The sequence below is a fragment of the Anguilla anguilla genome, chromosome 16 (genome assembly GCF_013347855.1).
Source record: "Anguilla anguilla isolate fAngAng1 chromosome 16, fAngAng1.pri, whole genome shotgun sequence".
NCBI lineage: Eukaryota > Metazoa > Chordata > Actinopteri > Anguilliformes > Anguillidae > Anguilla > Anguilla anguilla.
The window spans coordinates 13,682,119-13,703,326 of NC_049216.1; the positions used below are offsets into that span (position 1 = coordinate 13,682,119).

The window sequence follows — 21,208 nt, forward strand, 5'->3', positions numbered from 1 at the left end:
AACGAGTGAAAGGCCTGAACTTAGCCCTGTTCACCAAAGACGTGGTCATGTTCAGAAACACAGGTGTCTCATTTTAGGCACACCTGCAGCCTGCGCTGTTACCCTCTCCCCTCGTACCTGCGGTAATTTGTCACTGCACTCGTGGCGGGAGTGCAGCGGCTGTGCGGACTGTGCCGGGGGGCAGTGCAGCCCTTCCGTTCGACCCTTCATGGAACATTCCGGAGTGCGGCCTTCCGTGATCAGCAAGGTCAGCAGCACCAGGAACTCCTCGGCATCGTACTCAAAGTACTCCTCCGCGGTATCTAGGGACAGAACGTGCAGATGGACCCGGTCAGAGAGGAGAGGGAACGGGAGGGAGAGAGCCATGGAGAGAGAGACAGCACAGCTGACATTCCTCCAGGTGTCACAACCCAGCTGCTGCTCTCCCGGGCCCCCAGTGTGAAAGATGCTGTTGACGTAGCTTGTTCCCTTGATACGATTCCAACGGCTACACGTGCCGTGTGACTCCCTTTCCACAGTAACCTTCATCTCCTGAACCCTGGCAAGCGCACAGCACAAACTGTCAGGGTTCAGACAGTCTGTGCTGATCCACATTTTTCAGCTACGTGTAACTCTTCTGAGGTTTAGAGTTTCCAGTCTCAGATGGGATCCAGTCTCTGAACACAGACAATAGGTGAAACCTTGACTACACGCGATTAAAAAAAACAATATTAACAGATATCATTGAACATTTCTCTATTGTTCACCACCAGAAATATCTTAACAGTTAATAACATCTAAAACATTCTTTCAAATCATTTTGAGAAAATTATTATTTTTTTTAGTGATGTAGAAACAACAGAGTAATTCACAATGACACTGCAGGAATTGTGGCCATCTTCGGCTTATTTTCAGATCCAAGAGAAACCTGTGATTAATTAACACCAATGTGTTCCCCCTCCATTTCCATTTGGAATAAATAGTGAAAATTCCCCGAAAAGCAGGCCAGCAGGGGGAACAGCGGAAGGGCTGTCAGTGTGAAGCGCTGCGGCCTGCGTTTTAACAGCGCGGTGATCAAAAGCCAACGAGGCCGACGGCATGGCCGCCGCCGTGCTTTTCAACGGGGGCTCTCCTTCCTGCGCCGCTGCCTGTAATCAGCCCCTCTGCACACCGTCCATCGCCCAGCCGCAGCCCAGATTTAACAGCCTTTGATATCATTTGTCCTGTATTAACACACGCAGCCTCCCTTTTTGTAAAATCAGGTAGGAAGCGCTCAGAGCAATTCCACTTCAATCCACAGACATGGCTGGGGGGCCGTCTGTATGTGCTGCACAAGGGTCAAAAACAGCAGGGCATTTAACAAACAATTCAATGAGCCCATACCTGCAGTTCATAGGCAATTAACTGAATAATCATTCAATTAATAACTGACTGGATAGTATTATTATTTTATGGTGAAATATATAATAAAGCTGCCCTTTTTGGTGCACCTATTTTCCATCTATGTGCTGCCAGACAAAATCAGGTAAAACACTACCGTTGACTGTGATTTTTATTACTGTAAGGGAATAACGCTTTGTTGAGAAAACTTCAACCACAGGTAGAGGAAACGCAAGCCATCAAAATCATCAGCTGTACATAATCATGGGTTGAACTGCAGATATCCTTTATTCAAGTAAGTTAAGCTCAACGAACGAGGGAATACATCAGTATTTTACACATAACCTGAATATGGTAAAGCAGGAAAGAAACAGCAAAACTACAGTGAAAACAATAGTGACTGGAAGATGTCCACTTCCAGCATAATGGGTTTAACAGAACAAACCCACATCAACACTGTAAAGCAGATCATGTCACCCTGATCATTTGAGAGAATGATCCAACTCACCGTTCTACTCTTACTTTTAGCCTGTACCCGTCAGCTGTGCTTACTTCACGGTCTAAAGGACTGTTCACACAGGACACAGTGCAAACGTGTTATTTCAGTAACACGGCAACCAAGTTCCTGTTGACTTTGGGTGGAGCATGAAAATATAAGCATGTGTAGGGCCTCAGTGAGCTTGGCTAAAAAGGCCCCACCTACCGACAGCACAACAGCCCCACACCAGGAAGGGAATAAATCAGCTGCCAGGAGACCCACTCTGCAGACTCTGGGAAGTTGTAACTGGATATATATTTTGATCTATAATGTTGTCGGAATAATTAAGTTACCTGGTCCAGGTGGAAAGAAATCCCAATCAAAGTGATTTAAAATAAAGCATTCTTCTGCAAAAACCATAAAATCATTTAAACAACAGTGTTGAAGTATCGTAATGTTAAAATAATGCAGAATGAAGCCATTTCATTAGCTGCTGGATCATGCAGAGGTGTGTCATTTCCTCTTTCCAGTACAAAGCATTTGTTTATGTGTCAGACTGGGTAGGGTTGACAGAGACCCAAAGGGCAGAACACCCAAAGCTATTCGCAGATGAACACCAAAGCCTTGTTATCCCTCAACAAAGGAGACCTTCTTTTGAACATAAGGAGTGGGATATACAGAAAGCACACCCAGTAAAGACCCAGGTCAGAGAGGCCAGGAAGACGGCATGTACGTGTCAACCAACCCTGCTGCTACATCCTCTCCTGAGGCAGGGCTACCCCCCAGCCTCCAATCAATATCTGTATAAATATCTGCACACAGACTTGGCAGCCGTTCAATGTTCAGCAGGGGCCTCCACTGTCTGCCTTCACTAATGCATGGAGTTTTTTTAAATAAATAAACTCTCTAAATCTCTCTTTTTTTCCGTAATTGCATTGTTTTCAGCAAAACCAGAGTGACATTTCCTGAAGCTCATGCAGTTTTGCTTCACAGCAAGCAGAGTGTGATATCTCTGCAGTTGGAGGCCTTCGGGGGCTGCTATTGGCTGGAAGCAGCCCGCACGTGCGGGCCCTGTCTCAGGAAACTCCTCCCACAGGGAACTACTCCCGCGTGCTGCATGCACGTGGTGGAACAGGCAGTCAACAAAGAACAGGGGGAGGAGCAACCAGCTGAAGGCACGGAGGAGGAGGGGGGGAGGACAGAGAGAGAGAGAAACAGAGGGGGAGGGAGAGGGAGCAAGAAAGAAAGCGTGAGCTCGAGAGGGACAGTGAGAGAAACACGGAGAGAAAACGGCACAAAAACAAAACAAAGCAAAAACAGAACAGAGCTGCTCCCCACTCCGGCTCTGGGGTTCTGAGGCCCCTGCGCTTTCACAGAAGTGGGTTAAAGGGAAGAGCTTTATTAGAGAAGAAAGGAGGTGGGCAGGAGGGGGAAAAACATCTCACGGGCTCCAGGGGCGAGAGGAAAGGACGTGGCACAAAGGCTCTTATTCTGCAGGAGTTTTCTCAATGTTTTCACACGGCTGAGACCAGACACCACACAGGGGGTCTGATGAATCGGCTGTGCCACGTAAAGCACAGCTTCATTTGCATAGATATAATCGGAAGCTTTTGTCCTGAAGAGAAAATTCCTCCACTGGGGGCAACATCCACCTGCATGATATGTTTAAGTCGGGGAGGGGGGGGGGGGTAGCAGACCAGGCAAAAACTAACGTGGTGTGAAGACAGACTGGAACTGCCCGGACCTGTCCCAGCCAACCTCTCCCGACTCCGAAACTCACCCGCCAGTGATGACGCGCCCTGGGGGAAGGCGCGTGCAAACGCAGCTGAGCACGCGGGCCGGGGGGTTTAATGGCGCTCGGGGCGCTGCGCTACGTCACAGGCGCTGGGGCCGGCGTGCGATTCTCAGCCTCAGGTCTGACTGGGGTCTGTCCCCAACGCCTGAGGGGTGTTATGTAATGAGGGGTCACTCTGAAAAACGCAGGGCGGAATGATGAGTGGTGGGACTGCGGGGCACTGCAGCTGAGCCGGCGGATCAGCCGGCCGGTCTTAGGGAGCAGCCTGCCGGTCAGAATGAGCATAGAGACATAGCAATATTACTGGATGAGCCCTAAACGTCATGAAGAAAGGCTACAAAGATACTAAGAAAGGCCTTACTGTAAGTCTCTTCAAGGCCATGGAGTTCCCTGTCAGTAGCAAAGTACAGAGGCTCAAACACTCATGTACTGCTGAGAGTTACCATTTGCCCAAAGCCTGCTTGGAGCTAATGTGCACTCATTAATCAGACATTCGTTACAGGAAATTCTGCTGTTCACAGGCATTTGTGATAAAATGCACCGCTTACATAATCCTGTACTCACGTGCTCCATACAGCTGTGTCTTCCCATCATGCTCTGGGAGGCAGACAGACAAGTGTCATGTGCGTACCAGAGCAGGCCATACGTCAATAGATAATGCAGGTCTTGTTTAGGCACACAGCCATAAGATAAGACTATTGAATAATCTGTTCTTACTGTGAACACAATCAATTAGTGCTGTGTGGTTTTTTCCCCCACCGAATCCACATGATGTATAATGATAAGGCTGGATTTTTTAACTTTTATCATTATTATTGTTATTATTACTATTAACCAAGTCTTAATGAAACACAATTGTTCTTTTTTACTTATATTTAATATGGAGAGGGAATGCATGCCTTAACACACAAGTATTAATCTTGCACTTCCTCTACTAGAACGATAAGTTTCAATCTCCAGACTGCTGGTGCAAATAAAAATCTTGGAGACCTTGTAAGGTCCAATCTTGGTTCTGACCCAAACACGGAAACAACAGTCATTAGTGAAAATCTAAATTCACCATTATAAACGCACTCCTTATTTAAAAAAATAAATTTAAAAATCAGATTCAGCTGGCTGTAGTTTTAATTACTTTGAAGGCTAAGAAATGACATACTTTAATCACAAGGCAGCTGCTTGGTTCCAAACCAATCTTTTGAACAGATTCTAGGGAGTGCACCACTGTTGATGGCACTGAATCTAATCTTTTGGGCATAGCATAATGTTTACTATGACTTAATCCTAGATCCTGTGGAGGCCTGTGTTATTCTGCCATAGCCCACAGGGTAATAAAATGCCTCAGGATGAGCCAGCCCTTGGAGTGAAGCAGCTCTGTGCACCAAACGAGCAGTTGTGTCTCTAAGCCTGCCATCCCAGAGTGAATAGCTGCATCGTTAGCAGCTGTAATTAGGCTACTCAGTGTGAAGCCTATGATGCCCTGTACATGTGCCATCTACCCACACAGAGACAAAGCATTGGTGAGAGATTACAGGCAGCTCCTACATGGGAAAGCAGCTTACTGCATTCATCGAAGACATAAATACAAACAGCATCCCTCACACATCCCATCCCAGCCCCCAATGCCCCCTGAAACAGTTACCCACACTGCACAGCGCCGATGCACAACTCTGATAAACACAGAAGCATACTCAATCATTAGGGCTCAGTCTGGCGATCTGGAACAGATGCAGAATACACAACCCAGGGCCCCTTCTACACAATCCAGGTCCCCTTCTACACAATCCAGGTCCCCTTCTACACAACCCAGGTCCCCTTCTACACAACCCAGGGCCCCTTCTACACAATCCAGGTCCCCTTCTACACAATCCAGGTCCCCTTCTACACAACCCAGGGCCCCTTCTACACAATCCAGGTCCCCTTCTACACAATCCAGGTCCCCTTCTACACAATCCAGGTCCCCTTCTACACAATCCAGGGCCCCTTCTACACAATCCAGGGCCCTTTCTACACAATCCAGGGCCCCTTCTACACAATCCAGGTCCCCTTCTACACAATCCAGGGCCCCTTCTACACAATCCAGGTCCCCTTCTACACACTCCAGGTCCCCTTCTACACAATCCAGGGCCCCTTCTACACAATCCAGGTCCCCTTCTACACAATCCAGGGCCCTTTCTACACAATCCAGGTCCCCTTCTACACAATCCAGGTCCCCTTCTACACAATCCAGGGCCCCTTCTACACAATCCAGGGCCCCTTCTACACAATCCAGGGCCCCTTCTACACAATCCAGGTCCCCTTCTACACAATCCAGGTCCCCTTCTACACAATCCAGGGCCCCTTCTACACAATCCAGGGGTCCTTCTACACAATCCAGGGCCCCTTCTACACAATCCAGGTCCCCTTCTACACAATCCAGGTCCCCTTCTACACAATCCAGGTCCCCTTCTACACAATCCAGGGCCCCTTCTACACAATCCAGGTCCCCTTCTACACAATCCAGGGCCCCTTCTACACAATCCAGGGCCCCTTCTACACAATCCAGGTCCCCTTCTACACAATCCAGGGCCCCTTCTACACAATCCAGGGCCCCTTCTACACAATCCAGGGCCCCTTCTACACAATCCAGGTCCCCTTCTACACAATCCAGGGCCCCTTCTACACAATCCAGGGCCCCTTCTACACAATCCAGGGCCCCTTCTACACAATCCAGGTCTCTGTCCCGCTAACCTAAAAGCACCAACCACACGGTCGGCCTCCAGTGCTCCAATTCATTTTATTGACGGCGAGTTGATGCGCAGCCATGTCTCCCAACGGGGGCCACAAACCCAAACCGAGGTTCTGCTGCCATGGTCCCAGACTGCCACCACACTCGCCATGATCCAGTCCAGACTCTGTTCCCCCGTCGCCCCAGACAACCACAAAAAATCTGACTGTCAGTGTTCCAGAGTCTTTGTCGAGACTCTGAATTCTGATACCAGCTTTTTACATCTGCTATCACTGAGAAGAATGCAAGGGTCAAACAGCATAAGTGTTTTTTCTTTTTGTTAAAAAAAGAAACATTTCTGTTTCAGCTGAAAATGAGCCCAGTTAAAATCTGGCTTCCACTGTCATAAACACACAGGATTAAAAACAAACACAAACCAGCCAATGGACTCTTCACTGAAAAAAACAGCTTGTGAAATACAGCCCAGTTCCAAACTGACTTATCTTATGACCATGTAAGTCCACCCCAGAGACGCACCACGTCCAGGAATTTCACCCTCCGGCACAGATGCCCTAGCAGGAAAACAGCAGCACCCTGGAACAGGTGAAGAGGGCCTGTCCGACCCAGCAAGCACCTGGAGGCGTACAGGCGGTCGGGGGGGGGGGGGGGGGGGGGGGGGGGGGGGGACAGCGAGGGCAATTTGTCTGGTCTAGTCAGGACAGGACAAAGGCTGCAAAGATCACTTGTGACCAGGCCTGGTGTAAATATAAGTCTCCCTTTTCACTCTCAACCCTAATAACTATGTCCAGCACAGGTGCTTATAAACACTGTCATACAAAGCAACTCCACATCTGAGTCATTATGGGAGTTATTTAAAGAAGATCCTTCCAGTGAACTCCATTCCGAGAAGCACCCTGAGAAGGCCTACATCAGATAAACAGCAAGGCTAACATGCTAATATGCATTAAAATGTGCATTTTTCTATGACGTGAAACATGCGCAAGGAATTTAGCAGAACAAAAGAACTAAAGACCGAAACTCTTTCTTCTCTTTCTTGAATGGGTAGTCAGTCTTCTGACTCACCCACACCTCACAATGCACGGATCGGGCAGCGCTTCAGTGACAAAAGCCAGAAGCATGTGTCTATGAGGGGTGCCTCTTATTTACGCAGTCTTATTTAATATATGCAAGAACTGGCTTACATTTCTTTTGTTTGGGCTGACTTCAAGATTCCAAACAAAACAATGGAGGAAATATTTGTGTGTTAAATTGGTGTCAGGTAAGTATCTCACCGGGCAAGCTGTACACAGAGAAAAATGTGACTTATTAACATTCCCGATCAAGGACAGTCTTTAATCCCTGTATTGCTGAGGTGATGATGGGCAGGTTGATCAGGACATTTATGGTAGCGTCAGACAAAGTAAGGGGGTGGGGGAACTACGATGTCACTGATATCAATGATGTCGCTGATGCTGATGAGCAATAATGAAGCAAGCACACGGTGTGGTGTTACAGGAACAGCACAAAGCCGTTCCCTTCAGTGGATTCCTGACCACCTGGGGGGAGAAGTCTGTACAAGACGATTTGCCACCCAGCATTATCTTCACAAATGACACGGGGTCTTGGTTCGTTAAAGCGATCAGGGAGGCACAATCGCATCTGAGATGAGGCTCAGTGCTCAGCTTCTGCTCGTCAAAAAAGAGGAAAAGAAACAGAGAGATCTGACCCATATAAAGTTAAGCAGGCAAAGGGCAAGATGGATGCTCAGACAGGACAGAATCATGTAGCGGGAGGAGAATTCATTAGGATTCCACTACACTTACTTTTCTATTCACCTAGTAAAAGCACTCAATGTAGTACACACAGCTGGTATGGTTATGGGAGAGAGAGAAAGAAAGAGAGAGAGAGAGAGGGAGGGAGGGAGGGAGGGAGGAGGGGAGAGAGAGAGAGAGAGAGAAAGAGAGAGAGAGAGAGAGAGAGAGAGAGAGAGAGAGAGAGAGAGATAAAACAAAGAGGGTGGGTCTGTTTTCAGCTCCTGCTCCCTGGAGTCCTTATCTCAACCCGAGTGTCTCTTGCAATCAGCTGCAGAGTTCTGCTTCAGGCCCTTTTCAGGAAGGCCATGACATCACACCCAGATACAAAACACATACACACACACACACACACACACACATGCAAAACACACACACACACACACACACACACACACACACACACATGCAAAACACACACACACACACACACACACCACATATACAACACACCGGCACAAAAACACATCCATACCAAGCCATGCACACATACACACGCATCTCTGCCTAACCTCACTACCCTCTGTTCTACCACACCTCTCCCCACTTCCCTTGTACAAGGCTCCTACTTGTCACATACTCATCTGACAAGGCTCACCCTCATACTACTCCACACAAATATCACAAATAAAGGACATCTCACTACCCCTGGTATGGGCTGTCGTTACTACACCCTGGTGAGGACTGGCCACTGCAGACAGCTATTACAGCATACAATGTGCTTAATTAATCAGGGCAGTAACTTCCATGGCTGCTCTGGATTACACATATCTTATTATTTTTCAATGAAGTGCCTTGCTGTTTTCATTTAATACAAACTCTGTAGCTCTGTAAATATTAAACAACTGCCAAGTGATGCCAAATCCAGATGAATGTTTGATGAAACAGCCACTGGCTGGTGTTCTTTGTTGGCCTTGTGAAGGAGTGGTGTATATAAAACAGGAAGAAGGGAACTCGTAGTACTTGGCTGTTTTTATTCAGTCTACCCCCTCCCCCCCCCCCCCCCAGCTGGACTTTGGCAGTACTGCTGTAATCTGAGGTGTCCAGATGTCTACACAAGTCCTCATGTTCCTTACTGCTATTGCACTGTTGTTGCAAGACAAGGCACGGGATCCTTGCCTTTCCCCTCACCCCATACAAGGAAGGCAGACTCTGAACCCACATAGCAACAAGCCCTGCAATCTGATTGGCTAGGGGCCCCCAGAACAATTTCCTGTCTGTTTGGCAGCACAGGCTGGGACTGTAACTCTTCTCTCAGCTCTTGTGAACTGAGAGAGAACTCTGTGCCTTGATTGTACAGCATGCCATTTTTTTCTCATTAAAAAGTTTAGAAAATGTAGGGATTTTGGGGGAGGGCATTTTAAGGAGGAGTTTGTTATGAAAGTGATATTTCTTTTCAGCTATCTGAATTATGGCCATTTTAAAGCTGGTAAAAGATTTTAATCATCTTGATGAAGTTACACTATTGTTGCATTACATAAGAACTATAAAACGGCTTTGAATTAAACTTTTGTGACTTGATAAATTGTCACTAGACCCCCTACAGTGGTTGTGTGCAGAAATACTGTAGTTTTTGCGGACAGCTGTATAGGACCATTAACCAGGCCACACTGTGAAGATTTCAGTTATTCACAACTACGAAAGACAGCAGCCATATAAAATGTGTCTGTGTGTAGCCCAAAAAGCTTTGCACCATTTTCATAAGCCAGGAACAACTAAGAGGACACAGTGTTCCAAACTCAGTGTTCTGATGCTACTGACATTAATGGGGCAAAAGAGAAAGAAAATAAACAAAAAGGAAGCTTTAAACCCTCAGACTATAAGCCATCCTCTCTTGTCATTATGCATTGTGTCATTAACATGTTCTCTGCCATAACAGGATAAACGGGTTGGCGTCTGACACAACCACTGACGTGACAAAGGCTGACTGCAGAGATACCACATTTCCATCTTTGGGAACCTCTGTTACGTGATGACTAAAATAGCATCCATTCAGCTCACCGTACTGTAAAAATAAACAGACTATACGTTAATGTGACCAACCCATGAATCACTGCTGAATTAACGCAGGCCAAACAATGCGTGACCAGCCTCTGCGCGACCAGCCTCTGCGCGACCAGCCTCTGCGCGACCAGCCTCTGCGTGACCTCTGAGGGCCACAGCGCATGAGCGGCAGGCCCCTGGGAAAGAAGGGCCGCACTGTTTGCTCACTGTGAAGGTTCAGCGCTTGGGAACACGTGCCCCATACAGTAGCCCCCACTCCAGCGCACAGCCGCGGTCGGCCCGCGCGCATTAAATCACGTCAGACCCCGGGACTCCGGCCTGCGTGAGTTACATCACATCAGACCATACTGTACGTTTCCACCAGCCCCCGACAGAGAATCCTTTTTGTTTTCGCTCTCATTCCCGTTACATAACTCTGCCTGGTCCCAGGCACATGGCAGTAATCCCCTGCAGGAGCGGGGCAGGAGCGGGGCTGTGTTCTGCGTGAGAGCCACGACTGCAGCGGCACTCCGGGACTGCTTCACACTCCCCGCGTTTCAACACTTTCCATGTGTTCACTCCGCTAACACACTCACGCCGCCTGTGCCGGGTTACATAAAGCGAGCTGTCGATGGTGCACTTATGTCTTAGCGAGGGTTTAGGGAGGCAAAATGAAACAGAGAAACCTCCACAGGCATTGAAATGGCAGCCAGCACATGTGGTGTGTCAGTCACTGAAAATCCACGAAGCATCAAAGCTTTGTCTGAATTTGTGTTGCATGCAGGATACGTGTAGCAGGCAAATGTAAAGACAGAGAGAGTACAGCTCCTGCGGGGGTGCAAAGAGGGATTACCGGTTTCAGGATCCCATGCCAGCTTCGGCTCGTATTTAATTAGCCCAATCATTTATCTGATCTGACATTTTCATAGTCATGTGCGGCAGCTGCAGTCTGTACATGTATCCCTGGTGAAAACGTTCACTGTGGTGCAATGTAATGCTGCCGTATACGGCCGTTCACAATACCAAGCCTGGATGATTGTGAAGAACTGTGCTGTGCACCCCTGGCCTACTTCATGCCATTCATTATTGAGCATTGTACGTTACAGGCAAAGAGTTCAGTTAAAACTTGTAAGGAAAACAAAAACAGAATTTGTGGCTAACGAGAGCTATAGATTAAGCTCCAAAAGACAGGATTTCAAGTACCATTCGCTCTTTAGGTAGGAATTGATTGATTAAATGGGTAAATCAAGGGTTTTGTCTACAGTCCACTTTGCATGCAAATAGATTTGATCGATTGTGTTACTGGAGCTACCCGAGCAGTTTAACAAGCCCTGAAGGGGGTGTGAAACACAGGTTACCATTATAACCCAAAGTCAGAGAAACAGAGCTATGATGGAAGGGTGCATTATACTGTGTCATTCACAGTTACATCCTTCATTTTGGTCTGCTTTTGCTCTTTTAAACTAAGAATAGGACACGACATACATCACAGAACAAATATACTTGTTTGCTATGCGATCACACCTACGGCAGTTTCAGCTGGTTGGTCCATTTAGTTGCCATTCAAAACGGAAGATGACGTTACATCGAATGAAAAAGAGAACACATCCAAACAAATGTAATTGCATAATGCAGAACCCATGCCAGAGGTGCCGTGGGGACACCAAAGCTTAGTTATCACACCCAGTCAGAACACGGACAGGAACTCTCTGTGACGGCGAGAGAGAACACGGGGCAGCCAGCAGTAAGGGTGGGGAGCCTGTTCTTTTTTTAATGAGGGCGACTGCGCACTCGTCCCGGCCTCGCAGGGTGAGGTGAAGCAGAAGCTGGCAGCGGGAGAGTGTGCCGTCAGCCAGGCACATAAGGCCAGGGCCGGCTGCACCCTGTGGGCTCATCCTCCACAGTGTCCTGAGGAGCCCCAGCACCGAATACGTAAATACCTCCACTCTGAACCCAGCTCTACCGCACACTATCCACTTTAAACTACCGGACCTCTGTTCATGTGTAGAACGTTTATTCAAGGACTAGCCGATCAATCCGGTTAGCTCTTAGATAACCACAAATACGTGCTCTGTTGCCTATAGGAATTACCTTTAGAAATGATATTTTCTGGATGGACTGACTGATGGAGACAGAAAGAGAGGCAGGCATGAATGTGCGAGCACCAGGGAGCTGAATCTACACCACTTCGGACAAGCCTGCATTCTGCACTAGACCAGCCTGCATTCTGTTAAAATCAGAATCCCGTTTTTAAAATCCCTTTGGCTTCGTTTAAATGACCTTCACTGAGTTAGAGATGATAGACTGGAGGGAGACACAAGGCTTCCTCCAGACTCAGGCTGGGAGAACCACGCCCTGGACCGTGTGGGTCAGAACCAGCGCTGTGGCAAGGTTCTGACCCACAAATGGAGCCTAGAACAGCGTGCGGCTAACGCACTAAAGCTCGGGCCAATTATGTGTTCTGTGGTGCCGATGACAAATTGGTGGTGTGATTCAGCCTTTGGAATCAATGGACTATTCCAAAGTGTACCCAAGTGCAGAGGCTGTTTATAAGTGCGGGTGCCAACACGAGCGAAGACACTTCCACACTACGCATCTGGATTTATGTAACCCCAAACAAGTCCTTGAGCACAAACGATGAATAATGTCTGTCCCCTAGGGCTCTGTGCCTGATCTATAAACAGGACCACATTTGACAGTCCTAAAGCAAAATCACAGCCATACTGGCCATTGTGAAAATCAGCCCCAGCCTTGCATAACAGCTGTGGTGGGGACAAACAGTGGATCCTCTTACAGCACCAGCGTCCGTTGCAGTTGCTAGTTCTGTTTCACCATGGCTTTTAAACCAGAGCTGAGTGGCACGTAACAAAAGGCGAACACACTTTGCATGTGTGAGAAAAGACTGTGTGGAAACTCTTAAATGCGAAAAGAGTGAAGATTAGCACACAATGCCCCTGTCCTTGCTTCAGCGGAAGAGTGGAAAGAGAGCGCTAACTTTAGCCTGCTTCTCTCCATAGAGACGTGACACCTGGTGCTGTGCTTTCAGCCTCACAAGGCCAGGCACACAGCACACAGCGTGTTCATCTTTAAAGTTACAACACTATTTCTCTGAACCAGGTTTTAAATGCATGCCATTTTATAGTTCATGATAAAACTATAAAATGCCAGATCACAAAAAACTTTGATCTTCATTATAAGAAATTCTTACAGTTCTTCCTGTAATTCCTTTTGTGACTGACTCCTAAATGTGCACTGTTATCCCAAACATTTTTCCGGTCATTCTGTCAGCTGACCCAGGACCTGTGTCCATTTCAGTCACACATGAAGCATAAACCTCAGTGTCTTGTCACATAAGACCGCTGAGTTTAACTGTGTCCAACAGTGCCCAACCAGTCCATATTCTGTTAATAACTACTTTCCTCAAAGATCACAGAACTGGAAGAAACACTGTCTCCCATAAACATTTTCTCAAGGTAAACAGGTGTAGGCTATATGTGAGCACCCAAAAATACTTAATGAACGGATAACTTAACATAAATCTAATTTCCTGCTGCATTTGAGTACATTGTGTTACGTAGCAAACTCACATAGTACAAAGTGAACAAAATCCAAGGTCAGAGATGCACTCCAGAAACTTTCCATTGAGTCTTATGCTGCCACAAGTGTCACTGGCTAATGTATAATGCTAATCTTAGATCGCTTGGAAAAATAAAACTGGAAAAAAAGCTAAATATTAAACGGCAAAAATTAAATATGGTTTAGGAAAAATACTCTGGAACGAAAGCAGTCGTGCACAGTTGCCCCTATTCCAAAACAAACTGCTCCTGCAGGGTTATATCCATCTATATCCACTTGGCCCCCACTCCAACCCTTGGGTTGTGAGGGCCAGTGTTTGGTCAGACACGTTCTGTGCAGAACAGCGTGACTTGCAAGCCCAGGCCTCCTAATGTTCAAGGAGAAACCTGCAGGCACAGAGGGTAGAGGGTCCTGCAGGCACAGAGGGTCCTCAGATGCTCCAGCTGTGGTCCCTCATAAATACCTGTCCCCACTCAACTTTTACAGCCAGGCTTTAGGGATGGAGGCTGTGCTGGAAATTTAGTCAAGTGACAACCATATGTCTGGATTAATCCCGATGACGGGAGACCTGCCTGCCATGTGACGACCTGTTTTGACAGCTGCTGGAGATGCGCGCACAAAAGACCTGTATCAGAGCGGAGCAGGAGCCCAGCTTGCATTAGGCCTACATAAGAAAAGTATAAACCTGAGCAAAGCTGCCGCAGTCTCCCCACGTCTGACTGGCATTTTCCAATGCAGAGCAGACAATTCATCGTTTGTTTAAAACCAACCTCTCCATTCCCCCACAAACCTTTTCATTTACACAACAGCAGTAGGAGTTGGCCTACTTTTCTGCCAAAAAAACTAATTTGTTTTTAAATTGACTCTGACCCTTTGTCTATACCAATCAAGGCACTGTTTACAACATTTAGCCTATGTGATTGCACACAAATACAAAATCTTTTCAACTTCTGGTTAAACAAAACAAAAAACTAAATTTTGCTAGCATTAATCATATGTGGGGAAGCTGGATTATAGCCAAAAAATACTTTTCAAACATTACGCTAGTACAGTGCATTGTAAGACCCTAACACAAGGCATCATATGATTTTTTTGTTTCTCTGGGTCAAACTGCAGTAGAGAGGTGACCTGAAATACAGTATATAGCCTACATGGCACACCCAATTTGACAAAGTGAAATGGGTCACCATCCCTCATTTGAAAGGTAGGTGAAAAGTATCACCTTAAGAGTGATGCCCACAATAATGTCCCAAAATCCACTAATTCACATTGGGACACACAGAAGAAGGGAACTGGGAAATGTGAATGTTGAGCACAGCTTAAAACAGTCAGCAGACATTTCCTCCTCTCAGGCTTGACTCTCTCCACCAACAACATCAGCGCCTGCAAACGAGTTCAATCGCTCACTGCAGGACACTCCAGCGGAACATCCAGTTTCTGGTTGAGAAGGAAACGACTTCATAACAAACAGAACTGAAATCTCGGGCCAGTGAAAATGGCTTTTGTTCGCAGCTGACTTTGTTTAGCTATTCAGCGCAATGCTGACAGGTTTTCACAACCTCGCAAGCTCTGACTAAGGCTGACATCATTTGTTTAAACTGACAAGCGCTCTCTCCCAGCCTCTCTAAGGTAACACCTTCTCCACATGGTCTCCACTCGTTAGTCATCGTAAACAGTCAGCTGAAACACACATTGTGCCCAGTGACGAACAACAACAACAGGCTTCTGCTTCTAGCATGAGTAAAGACTCAGGACAATGATATCACAATAATGGCTAACACTTCTTAAAAGCCATAAAGTAGATAAGCTTCCTCCGTGAAGAATAATAACACAGGTCACTGTTATCGAGTTACAAGTTATCGAGATGAGAAATTTTAACAATGATCGAGGTATGACATGTTATTCTACTGAGACAAATGACATCTTACAAGGTGAAAGTGACTTCACAGTATTCCAAAGTTTTGAATGCATTTTCAAGTTGCATCACATCTTAACCAACATTAACATACTTTAATATGACAATGGTGTTATACGAATCAATGTATTAGCAATAACAACCGATCAAAATTTAGTTGGCTCCAGTTTGCAGGCCTACATGTCAAACATCTTGATGTTTGTATTCCTAACAAAAATAAATAAATAAAATTTACAGAGAGAGAAAAAACTGTCCACATAGTATGACAATCACGTTTAAATCTGAGCAAGAAGCTGTCTTTCAGCATTTCTGACCTGTGCAATTCAGTACAGTGTCATTCAAAAACAAAGCCTAAGCAAAATGGTCAGAGAAGGTAGGGTACAAAACAACGTAGCTACTATTAGAGTTCAAAGGGTGTAGTATATTTAGCAAACTTAACGTTAAAATCATACATCATCTTGCCTGCATTGCGAGGAAACGCAACACAAGGGTTACATTGTGGCTCAAAGAAGCATGTAACTCAGCTGTTCTACTGAGGAACTGTAGAAAACACCACGGCAAACCACCTTTTCTCCACACCAGACGAGAAAAACACGCGAGGATTTACACTAATATGAGCATTTACACATGAACATATTTGACTCTTTTCATGTTTACCTTGCCCTGAACGTTTAAATGATTACACGTATTATGTCCTCATTTTGTGTAACGGTAAGAGCCCGATTCGATGAAAAGGGTTTTTATTATGGACATACAATTGGGGGGAATAGTTAAATCAGCTGTTACATCATTCGATCCCTTCATATATTTCTCCAAGGAAACCCACACACAAAAAGGCATTCCTAGACAGACCGTGTCGAATATAATAAATGCAAGGTGTCCAACCAACAGTCACCTATTAGTCACACAGCAAAGGTCAGATGTCTGTAAATAAAATCTGTAACAGCGAGCTAGTGCCATGATGTATTTACCTCGATCTGGCTTCATGTTTGCCACTGTCGACGTGATGTCCTCTAAAATAGCTCTTCCGCCTTCGGTAGCCAGCTATACTCTTTTTATTTTTATTTATATATATATTGCCTGCTGAGTGGACACTAGCAACCCCATAGAAAACACACAAACCACATATGGTACAAAATAAAAACCTACGATCTTCACCTAGTATAGAATGTCTGTCTCGACCCTGGCAAACCTATTATTAACTATCTCTCGCAAACAAAGCAAGCTTTGGTTGTTAGTGACACACTCTCTAGTCCGTGCATTATCCTGTTACAAGCTGTCTAGCTTTCTAACATTAACAGTAAATAATGAAATTAGATCGCTAAACGTCTCAAACAGCGAATACCACCTGAACCCAAACTGACCTGTACTCGTCACGTTCATTCATGTCTCATTTCCTAGCCAGCTGTCGTTACCAACTTAACTGTGAAAGCTAGCAAACTAACTCCGTTAGTCAAGCAGTGGTGCATCTAACTACCAACAAAGATGCCCCAAACGTCAGGTAGAATGAACTCCACAACTCTGGTAACAGAGTCTGTTCAAACCCTCCTGCTAGTCAAACAAAGCAATCATTTTATACAAAAAAGAGGTGCTGTGTTATTTTACACATAGCTGGCCAGCCATCACCTTCCTCGTTAGTCTAGATAACCAGTCTAACGCAGACATTCATCGCTCGTCCACCTAGCGTTGTCACCTAGGGAAATGTCCATCTGTCTTCTCTATAAGCTCCCATTTCAAGACTAGCTAGGTAGCCATAACCCTCGACTGTCGCCCGTAATCATCAGCTAGGCAGCCAGCGTTAGCCCGCTATGTTGATGATAGTCTACACTCAATAATGACCTCGAAACTCCGAACTAGCTAACCTCGCTAGCTCGACAATGGAAAAGTCTTAAAGAATTCATTTACTGGACATTTCTGCTTTCGCTATAAAGCTATGCGTTCGCAAAAACGCCTCATACTCCTGTCTTCGAAAGCATATCTCGCAAAGTGTTTCCCTCGCTCAGCCCCCGTCTCACACTGTTCCTTCTCTGGTCCGAGTTGCTCCATCGCTTGTCAAAACAGACGGAGGCAGGCTTTCAGTCACGTGTCCCAACAATAACTCGCCTACTCGTCACATCCTAACTCAGCCCTGGCGTGAACTTTCTGTCATAGAAACCACACAACTTTGTATTTCTTATTGACTGTGCACAAAATACTTATATTTCCGAGTGGAACGTAGTGTGATTTGAATGCTAACTGATTAACGAAATGTACAGAGCAAAAACGGGAATGGTGTGGTTCGCTGAGTATAGCCACATTGACATGCTCTTGTGCTCGTGCACGCAGCATCATGTCCAGTTCTTACTAGAGAAAAACCCAGCCTATTACTTTTGCAAGTGCACCTATCCCTTTAGGTAGCCTAAGCATCATCTGAAAAGAAGATGCATAGGCATCAGTATTTCCCATGCTCGAAAATCATTAAACATGAAGTTTTTAAGAACATGACACAAGTTAAAAGTGCCAGTTTCCACTTATATTCTAGCATCGTAGTCTATATGAAAAAATTAATGGCTTAACACAAAAACGTACACATTTCAGCTGTATGCAAGATACGCGCTCAAATGTCAGGAAGAGGTATTTCATACAAGGTCATACCTCCATGTAATTAATGTAGCTATGGTTCCAATACAAAATGAAAGTCTGTTGTGCATATACTGCTCGAGATATTTAAAATATTTAATTAATTTAATTAATGCTTGTAAACCCGCTTTGTTGATATAGGCTACTTATAAAATAATGTTGGTTTATAATAAAAAGTATTGAATTGTCATCTCAAGGATGTTAAAATGTGGTGCAAGAGAAAAAGCTGTTGCCATTAGTCAGTAAGAACGTCCGCAGGCCATATAGCCTATAACAGAGACGTCTTGCTCTGTCTATCGTTGCGTACATGCACTTCTTCCTTTTAGCACTATGTAATTTTGTATCAACAGTAAATATATTGTAGTTAGACATCTAGTCCTACCGAATATGCGGACCGTACGGAATCTTTTTCCCCGGCTCATAATCGGTATTGGCTATATGCATCTACGGCAAGTCTTACTGACTGAGCGCAACAATTGGGATGGCAGGTAGCCTGTCATCCATAAGTTACGACTGGCGGGGCATGCCCGTACATGTACAACTCCAAGAGTTCGACACTTTTCAGGGTTTCTACTAAATAACCAAAATGACACAGACTCTCAGCCCTTAAGAACATTAACTTCTGAACCTATTTCGTCACCACAAATGCTCCAGTCCCACGATAATTCTTCCCATTGGACATTTAGCTACTGCCAATAACAACATCTGATCAAAGTAGTCTGATCAAAGTAGCCAATTGCAGGATTATCGAATACAGGCAAAATTGACATATAAACAAGTGCACATGTAGGCTAATTCCATTTCAGCCAGTAGATCACGTTTTTAATAACTTTGTGGTCGCCACCTTCGTTTTGTGTGGAAGCTAGCTTGCTTGCTAACTAATATAATTGCCAATAAATTACTATTGCTTTTACAGATGTATAAACTTTGTGGGAAACGCATTTATATTTCTGAAATGCATTCTCTATCATTCAAATGCAAACCCTACATAATATCGTTTCATGACTGGGGATGAGTATCGTTTAAATTTTGACGCTTTACTTTTCAAAATGTGATGTAAGGAAATACAAAATATGAGTTTGTGTCACATTTATATTGGGAATAATTTGGCATAGAAGTGCCCTACTTTGTTGAATCTTTATAGAAATAATTGCAGCACAAGTGTGATAGGAAAGTAGCGCATATTACTCAAAGGATTTGCTATTAATTGCCTAAATATAATTTCTCGGTACACTATGTGGAGCCTTATTTGAAGAAAAAATAACAAAAATGTTCCCATTTACCAGATGTGTTATAAAATATATCACACAGGATTTATCTTAGAATTACATTTTAAAACATGCTTAGTGGCCAGATTCATGCAAAATGTTATATTTAAGATAATATAGAATTTGCTATGTTAAATAGCCCAATTTATTAAAAATGAAATTGAATACAAAGTATCACCTATAAGGTAATCATGCAACGTCATGGTGCAGGTGATAAAAACAGACAGGTGTTCTACACATGTGTTAGTTTCTATTACATTTATGATATACACAGCATTCAAGTCTTTTTTGCAAATATAGTTGGGTTAATTTGTGATTTCCTGATGTTGAATATACACTTGTTGTTCTGGTACTCATATCTCCGTTAAAATTATCCATTGGCTTGACTACTCTGCGATTTATTTAATGATAATCATACTTCTAAATACCACAAAATAAACCCGAAGTAGAACAATCATCAAATTGTCATCTGCTACCATCTAGTGGCAAGACGTGTGAAAAAGTAATTTTACCATTATTTCCTTTACATTTTATCCCAATCGATTGGAATTTGTGATGAAATTCTTGCATTTTTAATGTTTATTAAAGGACTAGTGTTAGAAATTAGCTTCAGCTATAAACACATGTAGGATATATGGCAATGCTATTGCAAATGCAAATATTATCTATACTTGTCCCTTTTAAAATGAAAATAAAGCAACCATTATTTTGGGCGTTCAATGTTTATTTTAAATAAAATTGTATATAAAATAAATAAAGTTGTATTTAAATTATAATTTGAACAAATGCAGCATTTGAAGACCCTCCTTCAAATTTAATAGCCTGTGGTTCAGCCTAACACTTTTGTGATTGATACGGTTCACCTCTCATTAGTGTGGGCTCTGAAGATGAAGGTTTTGTATTGATTCCAGACTAGACTGCCAGTGTACTGCTTTGCAAAACTGGTCTAGTACAATTACACCTTAGCCTAACTTAGCCACCATAACCTTGGTTCAGCTATCAAGAACAAACAGCCTACTACTGTAATTATGTATAGCCAAAGCAGTACAGTATAAAATAGTGTTGCCTAAGCATTACACATTTCAATGTGGATAAAAACAGCTGGCTACAAACTTAATGTTTGCTAGGTAACTTAGCAATAGTAAGTTAGGTACCACTGAACCATCAAACAGGTAGGCCTAATTTATCTCCACAGTCTGCTCGCACAAGTTGTACATGTAGTGACTGTGGAGTGACAAGAAGCTGCATTATGCTTTAAACACTAGATATGGAGACTTGTGAGTGAGAAATTGTGTTAGGAGAGTGTTTGCTCTGAATCCTCATTTGATGTTTGGATGTGCTCAAAATGGTTTTTGAAAACAAGAACATTTTTTGAAGCAGGAAAGGGCCTTCCCCAAACTGTTGAGGAAGCACAGAATCATCTAGAATGTGATTATATGCTGTACCATTAAGATTTGCCTTCACTGGAACTAAGGGGTGATTTTTAATTCACACTTTATTTGTGTTAGAAATGAGAATAAAAGCTAAAATGAAATTTAAATGCAATAATGATCCCATTTATTTTGGGTCCCTAAATTCATTTTATTTCCTTGAAAGTGGAAAAAAAAGCAATAGCTGGTCATTTAAATGTACTTGTTTGAAGGAATATGGGTTTAAATCTGCCATACCATAATTTCAGAAACAGGTGGGTGGGAAATGTC

General features: G+C 44.4%; 1 protein-coding gene across 1 annotated transcript in view; it reads right to left on the minus strand.

Moving 5' to 3' along the window:
• The window catches only part of LOC118215213 (protein FAM214A-like), a 28,662-nt gene extending 10,977 nt beyond the window's left edge, over positions 1-17,685 (minus strand). Inside the window, exons 1-2 of the mRNA XM_035395733.1 lie at positions 16,593-17,685; positions 118-302 (exon numbers count right to left, since the gene is read on the minus strand). Coding sequence (XP_035251624.1) covers positions 118-302; positions 16,593-16,608 — 201 coding nt within the window. The 5' untranslated portion in view covers positions 16,609-17,685. The remainder of the gene's footprint in view (positions 1-117; positions 303-16,592) is intronic.
• Positions 17,686-21,208: the final 3,523 nt, after the last annotated feature.